The sequence below is a fragment of the Fundulus heteroclitus genome, chromosome 17 (assembly GCF_011125445.2).
Source record: "Fundulus heteroclitus isolate FHET01 chromosome 17, MU-UCD_Fhet_4.1, whole genome shotgun sequence".
NCBI lineage: Eukaryota > Metazoa > Chordata > Actinopteri > Cyprinodontiformes > Fundulidae > Fundulus > Fundulus heteroclitus.
This window is the reverse complement of record NC_046377.1, coordinates 14188305-14204369: the sequence shown is the minus strand read 5'-3', so window position 1 is coordinate 14204369 and position 16065 is coordinate 14188305. Positions and strand designations below refer to the sequence as shown.

At 39.9% G+C, this 16065-nt stretch overlaps 1 protein-coding gene across 1 annotated transcript in view; it reads left to right on the top strand.

Moving 5' to 3' along the window:
- The window catches only part of tmtc2a (transmembrane O-mannosyltransferase targeting cadherins 2a), a 69876-nt gene that overhangs the window by 44678 nt on the left and 9133 nt on the right, over positions 1-16065 (top strand). Inside the window, exons 4-10 of the mRNA XM_012850332.3 lie at positions 2975-3089; positions 3709-3794; positions 4694-4878; positions 5500-5578; positions 7203-7324; positions 10679-10760; positions 15085-15199. Of these exons, the coding sequence (XP_012705786.2) occupies positions 2975-3089; positions 3709-3794; positions 4694-4878; positions 5500-5578; positions 7203-7324; positions 10679-10760; positions 15085-15199 (784 nt within the window). The remainder of the gene's footprint in view (positions 1-2974; positions 3090-3708; positions 3795-4693; positions 4879-5499; positions 5579-7202; positions 7325-10678; positions 10761-15084; positions 15200-16065) is intronic.

Below are 16065 nucleotides of genomic sequence, written 5' to 3'. Positions count from 1 at the left end.
CATAATTTGGAACTAGGGTTAGGGTTAGGGCAAAAACACACAGTATTCGACATTATAGAAATAGAAAGCTAAAAATAATGTCAGGAAATACATTAGACCACATTGAATCACAACTTCGAAGAACCACCTTACAGTGCAGGTACAGATGCATGTGTAGCAGATCACATGCCTATCAGCTCTGTACATGCAAAGGCTGGACTTGTTGCCCCAGTTTACAAAATAGCTTAAGCTCAGATTGGCTGCAAAGTGCCTGTTAATATTAAATGTAAAATTTGACCAAAAATTATCAAGCTGGACTTTGATTGGGCCATTCTAAAAAGATGAACAAGCTTTAGTCTAAGCCCCCATGGGGATGGTGTGTTCAGGTTGATTTACAGGGTAACATCTCCACTATGGTGTTTTTCATGTAAGCTAAAAAGTAAAATGTTTAGGCTCTGAGCAGAACATTTTCATCTGCATGTTTGCTTTGACGGCCAAATGGCTTCTAGCAAACAGCAAACAGGACTACTTATAGTTTTCTGTCAACAGTGTCTTTGCTGTTGCTAATCTTCCTTAAAGGCTAGACTCATGAAACGCACAACCAAAGTTACCCTTCTGACAAATTCTCCTGTGAGAGCAGTGGATCTTGATTTATGTCCGTTGTAACAGCTTTGCTGAACGATCATGTGTTGGTAGGTTTGCAGTTCTGTCGTTCTCTTTCCTTTTTGCATTAATCAGGTGACTTCTTAAAGGGATCCACGATTAGTTGAAACAGACTTTATTTGAGAAATACCTATTTTAGGTGTAAAATCACAGTAAGCTGTTTAGTTTTTATAAATTTAAATAAAATGTCACATGAACGTCGCCATGTTGTTTACGCTGCAATGCATTCTGGGTAAATGACGTACAGTAGGTCGTTTAGTGCTAACTCTGTCCAGTCCAAACAGCAATGAGTCGGCACGGCAGCTGGTTTTAGCTTGTGAGGGCAACACCCTCCTTTCAGAGCCTTCATCAATTCTGTACGTCCAAATGATTCAAAGTCTTCTGGAGAGGAGTGTTGAGAACACAAAGGTGGGTCCTGCAGAATTGTCCAATGGCTTTGTCCCATTCTGCTTTTCTTTTTTTTCATGAGGGAAGCGATGAATACTCACCTCACTTTTTCTGTTGTTTTTTTATTGTTTTGAAATTACAGCCAACAGCATCACAGTGTGGCATTGTCTAAATTTACACCAGTCAAAAGCAATAAAATAAACAACTCGGATAACTCTGTAGCAGTGGTGTAGCCAGAAATTGCTTTTCGGCCATGCCTAATAAAAAATGGGTGGGCCAGATAATTATAGTTGAAAGTTAGTTTATTTGTAAGTTGCACGTTTCTAAGTTCCCTATGGAGAAAATACACGCTGAAGGGGAAGGAGAAAAGACCTTCCTGGTTCAAGTGAACATCCTTAAATTGACAACGGAGAAAAATAATTGGGAACCATCACCTGTAAGACGATTTAGAGCCACAAACACTTCTGGCCGTGTAGCTTCTGGATCATTTAAACTGCTGCAGCCTGTGAAAGTCATTATTTCTGTTTCTGAACGCACCTTCACTAAATAACGGCCGCTGTCGCTACATCGATACAAACGCCCGGGGCACACAAAATCGTTTTGTTTTTTTTTTATTAATGGAAGACTTGTGCTATTTTCTTTTCTTTTATTAAACACAATATTACAGTCAGTAGTTAAAAAAGAGTACAGTTGGCCACATGCTAAACGCACGATCCAGCTGCTGAGTTTTCCTCTGATCTGCTCCTGCTCTTGCAGATTGTTACATTTCATAACCTTTGCCGTCACCTTTCTCAGCGACAGGTTTGTCCTCTCAACTTCCACCCTGACCAGACATTATTTACCCTGTATTTGCGCGGGGCGCCTCCAAGTGCAAAGCCGAAGGCTGAGTTTGAAGTCGTTCTGCAAGCAGATGTTTCATGTTTGAAACATCTGCTTGGGTCCAAGCAGACCCAGAGTAGCAGTGATTACTGCTTCGCCGTTAACCCACTAGAATTAGGCTTAAGCCTACTGGAAATACCAATTTAATTTATCTATCATAACCCCACATTCTATAATTATAGGCACAGTGTTTCTGTGCTGAAGCTGCCAATGTTACAAGACCCTAAAAATGTCCCTTAAAGGTACGCACTGACATTACCGTGTGACTAAATTGAGTATGTGCACCTGAATTCAAGCGCAAGGTGACGCAGCGGCCCCACAGCGCTCCTACCCCATAAAAAGAGACCGGTGCTTTTCTGTTTTTCTGTTCGCCCTAAGAGGAATGTCCCGTTTGGCACACATAATGAACATTTTCCAACATCACCTTTACATGCTGACGGTGATGATTTTTATGATGACTTTAAGTGACACCCCTAAGGAAAGAAAATCCAAAGGAAAGCTACCACATTGGCTGGGCCCTGACACAAAGTGGGTGGGTCCACCCATAGCTACGCCCCTGTTCTGTTGGTTCCAGTCCAGTAGGACCTAGCCGCATCATTAACCCAGCATGCATTGCACAGGTGAAAAAATGGCGACTTACATGGGTGAAAAATATAAAGTTGTAAAAGTAAATATGAGTTTTTACCTATCACCAACAACAATTTTTAAGTTAACAGGAAAATTCCAACATATTTAGGGCAATATGTTCAACTAATCGTGGTCCCTTTAAGGCAATTTGTTGCACATCATTTTATTTTATGGAAATCAGTTTAAAGGGCCACACATAATCTTTAGCAATGAAAAAATGTGACAACCATGCATCCCTTTTTTTCGTTTCACATCATGTGCTACTTTTTATTGATCTATTGCATAAATCTGTTAATAGTTGTGCATAGTCTGTTCAAACCGTGCAAATGAGTTCAAGCCCAAGGAAAGCCCCGTTGAAAAATGTTTAGGTGAAGACCAGGAGTGTGTTTTTTTTTTTTTTTTCATTTTGTGACTGTTGATTGACACGTGTCTCTCGTAGCCTGGGGAAACCTCGGTAATGTGCTGAAGAACCAGGGCAAGATGGCGGAGGCGGAGAAGGCATACCGAAATGCTCTCCACTACCGAGGGAACATGGCTGACATGCTGTACAACCTGTGAGTGCCATACCTGTCACACCTCCACTCTTAGCAGAGCCACGACACAAACGCAATCTTGATTCCTCACGCGTATCGTACGAGGAAGTAGCAGCGCCAGACCGAGAACTGAAGAAAGACAGAAAAGAAACTTACAGACTGCAACCCGAAATAGACCCAGTGCAGCAGGAATAAAGCTGCTGAGACACAAAGCAAGAGTGTGACAGATAGAAAAATAAAGGTTTGCATCCCTGTGACGCTCTTTGTAGCTTTTGCTCCTGATTTGATCGGTCATGTTTGCAGAAGCTGTGGGCAAACAGGACGATTTCTAATCCGGCAGGTGTCAAAGTTGCCAAACCCCCTCATTGGATGCATGTTTGCTCCCCCACGTCTCCTCTGAAGACGTAGGCATCAGTAAGCAAGCAATTCAACAAAGAGAGACGGGAAAAGCAAACGGGACATGTCATTCTTTAAGACAGAGGAGCTGTTTGAGCGTGATAGATTTGACCGCTGCAGTTTATGCTTCCGAAAATTTCACCGTGTCATCTTTTTTTAAAGAGCTGCCAATTAAATGTGAAAGAACCCGTGAAAGGCGTTTCGCGGTGATTTAAGGTGTTTCCACTTTTCTCCTTTCCATCAGGGGCTTGCTGCTGCAGGAGAATGAACGTTTCTCTGAGGCGCTGCATTATTACAGGCTCGCCATCGGGAGTCGGCCGACTTTGGCATGTAAGCAGAGTCTCATTTTGTTGCCCGCCGTAATACTGTAAAAACATACAAGAAAATGCTATTAGTGATAAATTCCCTCCCTCCCCTTTGGTTTGGGTTTGTCTCGGTTAATGACATGCATGCCGATAGTCCCGTTTTTGGACTTCCTCAGGGCTCCAGTTTTATTGCTGAATTAGATGCTTTGTGACTACATCGTGATTTAAAAGCCCTCATTCAGCCTGACAGAAAAATGATAACATTTAATATCACGCCCGACTGCTCCCCTGTGAGATGATCGTTTGTCTTTTGCTCTACCAAGGGCAACTTTATATAAAAGGAGAAATTTCCCTTCTGCATTTTCAGTGTGATAAATGACCTTTTATTCCTTCTGAGCCGTATCTCTTCCAGGTGAATGCAGTTCTTTTTTACGACTTTTTATATATTTACTTAATCTGCTTTTTGGACCCCTCGCTTTCCTCCCTTGGATCATATTATTGCTTATACAGGTTTTCCCCTCATACTTTGATCATTGACTCTGGACATTGTTTAAAAAACAGTTGAAAACAATTTTATTCAATCTGGCTTTTATGTCATAATTTTATCGTAGCTTTCCGTACTATTTATAACTTAAATGTGATTTATGTTGTATAATGTTTTGTGACTTTTTCTCTGTGAAAGGTGCTCTCTGAATAAACTTTACTTACATTCTATACTTTTAGATCCTTTTATTTCAGTCCAATTGTGTTTTCTCCTTAGGAATGCTGCAATGTAGTTTGAGTTTTTCTTTAGGTGAAAGTTTTCACCAAAACTTAGTAACTCATAAGTTCCTTGTCCTGAAAGTTTAGGAATTCATTTCCCGTTTACATTTTGTGGCTGTTCTATTAACCTGACCCGTCTTTTTTCTTGACATTTACTCACAGCGGCTTACTTGAACACAGGAATAATCCTCATGAACAAGGGCAACTTGGAGGAGGCCAAACGCACCTTCCTCACTTGTGCCGACATTCCGGATGAAAAGCTGAAGGACCCTCATGCCCATAAGAGCTCCGTCACCAGCTGCCTGTACAACCTGGGGAAGCTGCTTCATGAGCACGGCCAGCAGGAGGTTAAGTCTGTCAAATTGTTGGACATTGTAACGAGCAAACAAAGAGAACAAAGGGATGGTTTAAATCCAGGCATATTCATGTGTTCGAATGGCCCAGTCATAGTCCAGACCTAAATCCAATTGAGAACCTGTGGCAAGACTTAAAAAATGGTTTGCAAATGCTCCCTGTCCTATTTTCCAAAAAAAATAAACAATAAAAAGATGTGAACATTTCAGTCTCTAGATGTGTAAAACTGGCGGAGAAGTACCCAAAATACTTGCAGCTGGAATTGCTGCGAATGGTTGCTTTAAAAAGTACAAATTTATAGGGGTGCAATAAAAATTCACGCCACACCTGTTGATTATGTTTGATGCTTTTTGTGTCTTATTTTGTCTTGTGTTGACGTTATCAAAACATAAAATCCCAATAAAATATGTACATTGTAGTTCATGGTTTTGATTTGACACAATGTGCAAAGTTAAAAAAAATATGGATTCTTTCTCGAAACACCGTATTTGTGATTAAATGTAAGACTAGAAGTTTAGCTGCAACTACGGTCAATTTTTCAATATCATGGTCTGTATTGTGCAAATTTTAACCCCTGTTTTTTAAATGACCCTTTTTTTTTTCTTGTGCTGCAGGAGGCTCTGTCTGTTTATAAAGAAGCAGTGCAGAAAATGCCAAAACAGTTTGCGCCACACAGCCTTTTCAACATGATGGGTGAGTTACAGTTGGATCATTTTTAAAAGCTGAGTCTCTGTTTGAAGTCCAGTAGATTAAGAGGTGAAATTGCAAATGAACTACGATGGAGATTTCTGCTTTTTAATGATAAGTCACTCTGATTCGGGTGATGCAGTGTAACCCTGAGAGTAGTGCTGCCAGCGCTTCGATGAGTTTCACATCTTTGTTTCCATTTAAGACGGAAGTCCTCTTGTTCATCTGTGGTTTTAATTAAGTAAAACAAATGGACTTGAGTTACTGCCAATTAAAGAACCTGAGCCGCCTGTTGGATTACTCCGCCAGCGTGTGCAAACACACTTTGTGTCCTTCAGAACAGGATTCAAGATGATCTGTGTCGAACCTCACTTCCCCTGCTTTGTTATTCTGACAATAATCGCATTACTCAAACCTCCTCCTGATGACATAGCTGGGATTTCAAGGGAATGTCAGCATGAATTCCTGGGACGGAGTAGATTACAATTAAGACGTCTGTTTTGTCAGGTGGTTCGAAGGGTTTGGGGAGCTACACTGTTTGTATTGGTACGATGATGGCTAACGGGGACTTTTTTTCAAAACTGATGTCGTTTAACTGGCTCGCCTACAACTGATTCTTTGGATTCCTTTACCAAAATGCTAATGGTATAAATTCAAGAACCATAGTTTTTAAATAGTGTAGCTTTATGGTAACAATATTTAGAAAGAAAAAGAAGCTCAGTACATCTTTAGCCAATGAATATCTAACTATAAGTGTTGTCAATCTGGATTTCTTGCTCCGGCACAAACAACCAGTTCCGTACATAGTAATAATATAACAGGTTCTGTCCATATTAGGCTGTTTGGTCTAAATTAGTGCTGTCTTTGTGAAGCTTTATCTCATTTATTAGCAAAGCTCCAGTCACTTAAGTCTCTATTCAGCATTTTTCTTGACAGTATAATTGCGTCTTGACGCCAGTCGGCATAAATATGCTGCACGTTTAACTTAAATAAAGAAGCTACAATACAACCCTAACCTACAGCTCACTAGGCTGGATCATTTGTTTGTAAAAAATAAACTCATCTCTTGTTGTTGCTGTAGTTAGATTCATGAAAAAAATGCAGAGTTTTGTCAGGGCCAAGGATACTGATCATTTAAACATACTTCATCAGGAACTCGAGGCGGTACCTGGGATCAGACTAGGACATCCATACTATACTAGTTTAAGAATGTTCTATTTAATTTATTATGGTACTACTACATTTATTTTTGTACTATAGTAAATAACTTGTATTTGATGTGATCTGTTTAACCCTAAGCAAACTTCTCACTTTGCTTTTAAGTAACCTGACATTCTTTAGCTTTTAAACCACTCTTGGCCCCAAAGGTCTCTTTCTTTTCTAAGCAACATATTATCCAGCCTCCAAAATCCCTCATCTTAAACAGGCAACAAATAGTATACCTTTTTGGTACTCAGCAGTTACATATAGGGTTGAAAAAGTGTCCCCACCATCTTTTCAAAATAACTTTAGATTTTTTTTTTTCAGGGTTGATTTTTTTCAATTTTCACTCAATTCTCTGTAACTGGTATTGATGTCAATATTATCTTTAAAAAGCCGTTCACAGGCCCTGGTGTGTGTTTTGTTTCAGGAGAGGCCTACATGAGGCTGAACAGGCTGGAAGAGGCTGGTTACTGGTACAGAGAGTCCCTCAAAGCCAAGCCGGACCATATCCCCGCCCACCTCACCTACGGCAAACTCCTGTCAATCACGGTATGTCCCTTTGCCGACACAAACATGCACCTTCCATGCAGGCGAACTAAACACCGGGATTGTTTCAGTGGTTAACTAGACTTTGGTCGATTTTAGACACTGAAAAGGGATCTAGTGTTTTAACAAACCGATGTGTAAGAACACTATAATTACATGTTTGAATTTCTTCGGCAGTTTGCGCGAGTCTAGATAAGAACTATTTATGTTTGGCTGAATCTGTTTCAGGTGTTATTTTACAACCATGTGTGTTGAGAGATAACCCGAGCCACACAAGATAACCAAACCGGCAGTGGAAATGTTCTTTTGTGCAGATAAAGAACTTGTTTCCTCCGGGTCAAACCTCTTAGACGTTCCGCCGCAGCAAAAGCAAATGTGACGACAGATGCGTTCACAGCTGAGTTTGCTGTAAGATTGGGAAATTGAACCATGCGCCCTTTGTGACCCTCCTTAAAACGTTTGACCCCTTTCCTTCCTCAGCCCTAGGTGCCGAGTGAAGACGAGACGAACCTCTGAGACTGTGCGCAGACTGTTGCGTACTTGCAGCTGTTATGTTTCAGACCTTCGTCCCATAGCGCCGCGTTTTGGTGAAATCTGAGGATAATGAAATTTGTACTTAAACACGGGTCACCTGCACTGGCTGGACAGCTGCTTGGTGTTCCAAGGCTCAGGGCGGCAGAATCAAGCAAGATCCTCAGACACATCCACCTCCTCCACTACGCGGAGTGAGAAACAGGAGATTGGATGAATCCTGAACAAAAGACCAGAAGATGTGCTTATAATGGAATGAATCCACTTCCTTATTAAATCATTTTGGTTTTGACTTTGCACCCTCAGCCAATTAATGACACAGAGAGCATAGGGAAAGGTCCCCCTGAACTTTTGTTCTTTGCTTTATCCCAACATGTGCTGGGACACCTGGACGGAATTGCCTTGAGTTGAACTTTTCTTTTAACGTGACCCTTACTCTCATTTTCATGTCCAGTGAGCACCAACAGAGACTTGCAACGGTTGGAATATCTAATGTTTTACGTTATTTTGGAGTCCGAGCAGGGTCGCAAGTTTGAAAAGAGACTGTGGTCAGATAGCATTAAGCTCATTTAAGATATACATTTTATATATAGGTACAAAATCAGTGTTCACCACAACGTCAGGACCCTGCGCTCATCAGAGCTTGTAACCCTGCATGTTCCCAGGACTGGGTGCAAAGGATGGGGTGATCGCTCTTTTGCAGTTTTTGCTCCTAAGTTGTGGAACGCTTTACCGCCACAGCTACGATCCATCACTGAGCCGGGAGTCTTTAAATCACAGCTAAAAACACATCTGTTCAGACAGGCCTTTCACTCCTAGCTGTTCAACTGTGGATAACTTTTGTTTATATGGTGGTTTTATTTTCTGTATAGGTCGTAAAATTGTTTTGGATTGTGCTGTTATGCACTTTTTTAATTTTTATCTCTTTTTATCCTGTCATTTTCCTATACAATTTTATACTTGATCTATTTTTTCCTCAGCAACTTTTTGTTTGCATTTTAGCTTGTAAAGAACTTTGTGCACCATATGGATTGTTGGAAAGTAATAATAAACTTTGATTGATTGATTAATTGATTGACACCCCCAGAGTTAGGGATTTTCGTCCTGCAATTGGCGGGTTGCTGGTTTGACGCCCCCTCTCTGACTGCATCAGCATAGCTCACCACCGCATTGTGAGAATGACTGATTGTAGAGTAAAGCGCTTTGGGATCATCGGACAAGTTAATATATACATAATATGTATATGTATGTTAGTCTTCCCAAAACCCAGAACTGCTGTAGATTATGAAGTCAAATTATGACCATTAGACCTAATTTAATAAATTACAATTTACTGTTTATTCATGCCAACATTCAATAAACATTAAAAGTTTACTCCAATTAATTTTTTAGAATAGTAGTGAGATATAGTATTCATTATGCAAAAAGGCTTTAAAAGCATTTCTGTTTCAAGAAAACTATCAGGAATAGGTTAACAATTGGTTAATATGGATTTTGTGGCTGAATCAAGCAAGGAATGGTTTTTATTCTGGATAAACCGAACACATATTTTTATAGACGTTAGGTTAACAGTGAGAAACTAATGTTGGGAGTAAGGTAGATTTCTCTAGCAATAAATGACCCAGGAGAACAGCACTTGTTATAGTGTGAGCTGTTTTTCATTGGTTGGGCTTGGGTTATTAGTTTCAATGAAATTAACTCATAATGTGTCAACATGTCAAGACATGTTTTGACAATTTTATGCTCCCACCTTGGTGGTAACACTTTTGTGATGCTCCCCTTTCATTTACAACATTTTGTAACTAAACAAAGAAGAGTTTTACGTGGAGAAACCTTTTCAATGAATAAATTGCTATCTTCTTTATCAGTTTCTGATGTCACTTTTGCTCTGTGGGAACAATGTTCAAATACAAAACCATGCTCCTTAAAATGTGAAATACAATAAAAAAGCTAAAGCTGTTACAGATGAAAATAATGTATAACTCCACAATAAAGCCTGTGTATGAAAAAAGGGTATCATTTGTGTGTGTGTGAAGTCAAATTTCATAATATGTTGGCATATTTTAGTGTAATTCAGTTTAACAACAAAAAAATGCAACCAAAGTAAAAACTTTGCTGTAATGCAAATGAAGAGATGCATACAAGGGTTTATAGTAACCCTTAACCCAGTGAATAAATCTCCAGACTGTCTTGGATTGTTATTTTAAAATGTGCCTTCTCTTTTAACACCAGCCTGAAGCCTCTAATAAGTATGCTGAAAGATGACTCGCAGTGCTGATGGATGCTTGGAGAAGAAATTTAGGCAAACGCAAAGAGGAAAAAGCCAATGACATCCAGGCTTAATATTGCCCTTCACTCATTTAGGACAAGTGCAGACATGCTAAGATGCTAATGAGGCAACGTTAATTTGGACCGCCCTCTCATTTCTTATTGAACGGCAACCTCTAGCAACATGGAAGCAATCAGTGCTGAAGCATGAAACAGAAGTCGTGTAGATACGGAGCAGCGTGCACTCAGAAGCTGCATTTCTTTTTTTTTTTATTGTTGCTCTACACTAATAAACACACTGAAATTTTTCTTGAGCAGTCACCAACTATGCGCACAATTAGAATTACGTTACACAATAAACGGCTTTGTTTGTATCTTGTGATTGCAAGTCATGATAATTTATGCTCTTTTTTTTCCACCAAGAAGTCAACCTGATGATATAACATATGCACAAACATGCAGTGCAATATATATTTTTACAGCTTCCTGCTCCTGATTATACGACTGAAAGATCTAAGCTTGAATGCGAGGGGTGACTTATCTGCATTTCTCTTTCAGGGGGAGACGACTGAAGCAGAGAAATATTACCAGAGAGCAATCCAGCTAGATCCATCTAAAGGGAACTGCTACATGCACTATGGTAAGAAGCATAAAACATTATTATTTATAGGCACAGCGAACGGCTTTTCACAAAGGTGTTCAAGATCTAACACTTTAGAACATTTCTAAAAATAGCTTCATAGTTGTCTCAGGATTTGACAGCAGTTCTTTTCTACCAGTTGGAGCGTGCGTGATTGCTTTTAATCCAAAGCGCTGGTTGTCAAAATCAGAATTAAGCAGTTTCCAGCAACATGGTGAACTGATCTCCATCAAACATAAAGTCTTGAGTATTCAACATTTCAAAGGCGGCGCTGTGGTAAAATGGTCTGCACAGATTATTGAAATGAATGAGTAGGTCCTTACATTTCTCAGCATTTTTTTGTTCCTTTGTTGGTCCTATGATTTATTTATTTTTTTGGTATAACCTCAGCTAAGGGTTCCTTTTAAGCCAAGCAATGCCAAGTGGTTACATCAAAACAATCAGGTCAATTTTATTTCTAAAGCCCATTAAAATGGCAGTATCTGACCTAAGTGCCATGAAACAACACTGATGAATATAAAGGTTTCAGTGGTGTTAAAAAAATGGCAAGCACGTGATTGTGTGTGTACTTGTAATTGCAGCTGAGTGAGAACAGTTTTTGCTAATTTTACTAGTAAAGTGAGGACTTTAACATGAAGTGGGGATCTTTTCTTGGGTCATCCACTTTATTTTCTGGGCTCGGGGTGAGGTTCACAAATGAGGTGTCAATTAGGTTTAGGTTAGGGTTATGGTTAGGTTTAAACTGATAAAGGTTAAGTTCAGGTTTAGGGTTAGGCCATAAAAAAGGCTGAAAATGAATGGATGTCAATGTAAGTCAAGGCACGGTCCTCACTTTGTATTATAAACAAGGATGTGTGTTGCTAATTTTACTGGTAAAGTGAGGACTTTGATGTAAAGTGAGGACTGAAAAAGGCACCATTTATTTGCTGGGCTAGAGGTTAGGTTCTGGAGTAAGGAGTCTTTTAGCTTTAGGGTTTAGGGTTAGGGTTATGGTATAAATCGGTAAAGGTTAGGGCATGGAAAGGCTTGAAGATGAATAGATCTATGGTCCTCACTATGTCCATTTAATAAGGATGGGCGTGTGGTGTTGGGGGGGGGGTGACTAGTTTACACAAAAACCTAATGCAGTAGACCAACTGTCTAGGGTTTGAGTGTGAGATGTAGATGTATGGTGTGAGTTAAGTTAAGATCAAAGCTAGGCTCAGCAATATATGGTTAGAGTTAGGCCTAAATGCACTTACTAAAATGGATGGAAGTTGATGCAAAGTTTGTTGACTGAGTAGACCTCAATAATCACGCACCAGTGTTGCCTTGTGTGACATACCGTACCTTTGGTCAGTCATTTGTCAGCAGACACTACCTTAAACCTGGTTGGGTAATTGTTTCTGGGACGCATATCAGTGAATTACTGAAGCTTGACAAATCTGAATTTGTTGCTTTGGACTTACAGCAACAATAAGCTTGAATTTTAAGGTTAACCTCAAAGACATCCGACTACAGCAGTTAGAACATTTCAGGATTCTCTCAGAGCTCCTGGCCTTATCTGAACACGGATGATTTAATTCTGCCTGCGACCCCTCGACTGAAAATGGTAGCCTAGAAGTTTTGATTTGTTTCAGGCTTTTCCTGTGAGTAAGAGTTGCCAAGCAGTGAACAGGGGAGGATTAGGTTCGTTAGGATTTATTTTCCTTTCTGTAAAAATACCCTGAGATCAGTTTAGTTGTAAACTCATTCTGGTGCAAATTGTTGTGCTCTTTTTTTTTTTTTTGATAACATTCAAGATTATAAAAACAAATAAAAGAGTGACATTCTCTCTCTTGCAGATTAACTCGCCAAGTTACTTTTGATACTTGCTGCTATTGAAGTTAGAGTTGTTTGAAGTTTTGCAGACGATACATTACATTACATCACAGATAGAAAACACGACACGATGTTGCTGTGCTTCTGTTGGTGCGTTATTTCCTATCAGTCTGAATAAACATGATCCATGGAGCGTTTTTTTGATTTCTCCAGGATATTCAGAGGAAATGAAAACCGTCCTCCTCTGCTGAAGACCCCTTTTTGTGCAAAGCTCTCCTTCTCTACTTCCTTATCTCTCCATCCATCCTGTTTCTTTCTCCTGTCTGATATCTTTTAGTCTAGCTTGGTCAGTAGCAGGAGGTCTGTTGTTGTCTTTGGATCAAGTTACTTCCTTTTCTCAAGTCCTCACTCTCCTTTGGACTATGCTTTTTTTTTACCCCCCCACTATTATCTTGTAGCCTCTTGCTAAAGGTGATGTTTTTCTAGCTGTTTCATTCCTTTATCTTCAATCTGTCTGCTGTAGTATCATGGATTTGCTGGATGAGCCTCAAGTATGAGTGTGTAAGGAGTGATGATATCTGTCCACCGTGTAACAGAAGAGATAAATACGCAGAGACTCGCACGTGGGAGTGCACTCGGAGAGGAGGACATTAAGGCCGAGCCCCACAGACGAGGTCCTCTTTCAGGTCATTGTGCTCTGCAACACATTTTAATGTAAACAGCCCCCGATATGACCCAGCGTGTGCTGCTTTCATTCAGACCCGATCAGAAAGTCAAAGCAAAGGAGCCTCATCCGAGCCTCCACGCATTCCTGGTCCTCTTGCATTTGGCAACATCTGTCGTCAGGCTCCGCCGATATTTTATGGGCACTTTGTGAGAGCCTCGCCAGGTGGCCAGGCTCCCTTCGGAGTGCACATGAATTACCTCCGTCTCATCTTTGTTCTGAAACGCCGGCGAACAAAGCAATTATAGCGTCACATTTTCGGTTGTTTCCCTCATTCTCCGTGGCCTTCAGAGTTGCCAATCATGTGGGGTTATTTCTCCAAAAGCTTTTTCCTCTCCTTTGGTTCACTTTAATAACTACCCCCCTGCCCACCATACAAGCACAGCAAGATATGAAATAACAATTAAAAGCGCAAAAAAAAAAAAAAGAAATGAAATAAAATAAAAGCTCACTTGAAAAAAAATCATGTGTTCTCATACTGAATAACAGCTCTTAGTAGCTTAAAGCTAGGGTTCTTCTTTAGTTTTTCTTGATTTTTTTTTTTTTATGGTCCTGAGGAATTCTTCTTACCCATTTCTTACTATTTTTGTCTGTCAACAAGATGACAAAAAGTGTACTCAAATGTGAACATGGTCTCTAGAAGCACCCATTCAGTAGATGTGGATAATAAAACAGGGTACTTAGGAACTTCTCTAGCTATCTGAATGTGTCATTTGAAAATCCTTGATGTGAACTTAATGTGGATTAAAAAAAAACAACAACAGAGAAAGGTTCTTTGAAGGCATGTTGCAGTAATGTAACCTTTATTACGAACCCAGGAAGTGTTCTGTGGCTATTAATCAACCCTACCTACATTTCCACTTCATTTCCTGGACTTAAAAGAACACCAGGGTCGAAATGTCCCCCAGAAATGTGCCACCAGAAGGAGGCGGTACTTTCTGTATAACTCTGAACCTTGGGAGTGGAGCTTTGTGCAAGGAAGCTGCCAAGTATTTCTACTGGGGAATTTTCTCAGCATTATGAGAGATGATAGCATCTGTCAAAAAGAGATATAAGACCCTGATAGGTTTATGACCCCCAATGAATTTATGAGTAATAAATCATAATTAATTATCATATCTTTGACTATGCTTGGACGATGGGTATGCTTTGAGGTACAAATGAAGACAAATTATCCATAATTTGGAGTGAGACAATTCAATGAAACTGTATTTTAATCAAGATTTAAACTCTAACTGCTGCAAAATAATCTGAGATTAATACTCGCGTCCAGTTACAGAGCTTTATTTCTCAAACCAAGTTACAAATTGATCAATCAATTAACAAGTTCTAGAAGACTTGGAGCCGTTAATGAAGCTCTCTTAGTTGTATTGCTTTTTTTTTTTTTTTGCTTTTTTTTGAAGCAGCGCCACGGATGCAAAAAGTAGTCTATTGAGGAGAAGTGTTATTGGAAGAAATTGAGCTAAACAGCTCTGGAGCTAAAACGCAACCATCAAACGGATCAAAGGAGATCAAGGTTTTAGGGTCGTTAAGCATTTTGGAAACTTGCTTTTTCAAGTAAGCCATCAACAAGGAGCCGTGCTCCTAATTTTGAGGCTAACAGATATTCTAAATGTGTCAACTAAATTAGATCTCTCCTCCATTCAAAAGTAATGATATAACAAAGCTCCTGCTGGAGTAGTAAAAAAAAAAAAAAAAAAAAAGATAATTTCACGAGTTCAATTTTGAGTTTACCTTCTGTTCTGTTGATGCCATGCTGCTTAAGGATTAGTAGAAATAAAGTAATTTGTTGATCTCCAGGTCAGTTCCTGTTGGAGCAGTCCCGGCCTAAAGAAGCTGCGGAGATGGCTGAGAGAGCTGCGGAGCTGGACGTCGATGAATTTGACGTGGTCTTCAATGCTGCACACATGTTAAGGTTGGCTACTGCTTGTAGACAGAAACACAGCATCCTACCCCCCCACCCTCACCCCCCCCCCCCCCACCTACGCCGGATGACAACATGTTTCCCAAAATGTTTTGGAATCCCACATTTGCAGAGTTTGTCGCCAACTCCTTTAGCATTTATGGTTTATTTCCACTACTGTGTTTTAATAACGTCATTTAGTTATTAAATTATTATACGATATACGTATAAAGATCTATGCAGCTTCAGTCCATCATTATGAGTTTTTTACCCAGGGGCTTATAAAGAGAGCGGCTGGAGAATTTTCCCTCATAAGTCTGGCAAGCACGTCCACAAGCAGCTTATAATTCCTGAAAAGTGTCAAAGAGAAGGCTTCACACAACCTCCCTGTCCCAGGATCTCCGCAACTGAATGGAATATTGGAATGGAGAACCTTCCTTCTTTTTTTTTTTTTCTTTTTTTTTGCTCCACATATCTGCTGAAGTCATTACTGCCCGCCTGCATCCCTGTCGGAGCACCCGCGCCGAGGGTTTGCAACAAGTTGAAACTCTCAAGGCTTGGCTCTGGCTTGCTGCTGAAAGTGCAGAAATAAATCCAAATGACAGATCAGCCCACCGAGTTCCGACTGACTGGTAGTTCTCAGCCGAGACGACTTCATTTCAGAGCGATTAGGGTTTAAATGATGTGACAAACACCTGTTAACACCGAAACGAATCGTGAAGATGAGAAACAAGCCCTGGCCTTTGTGGATGTGCTCTAAAGTCATAAAAAAAAAGAAAATGAGTTCATGCAATGCAAGCCCGTATGCTTTGATTACATATCTGTACAATACTGAGGAATTCAAGCAATATAAATAAATAATAAAAACTGCAAATGAG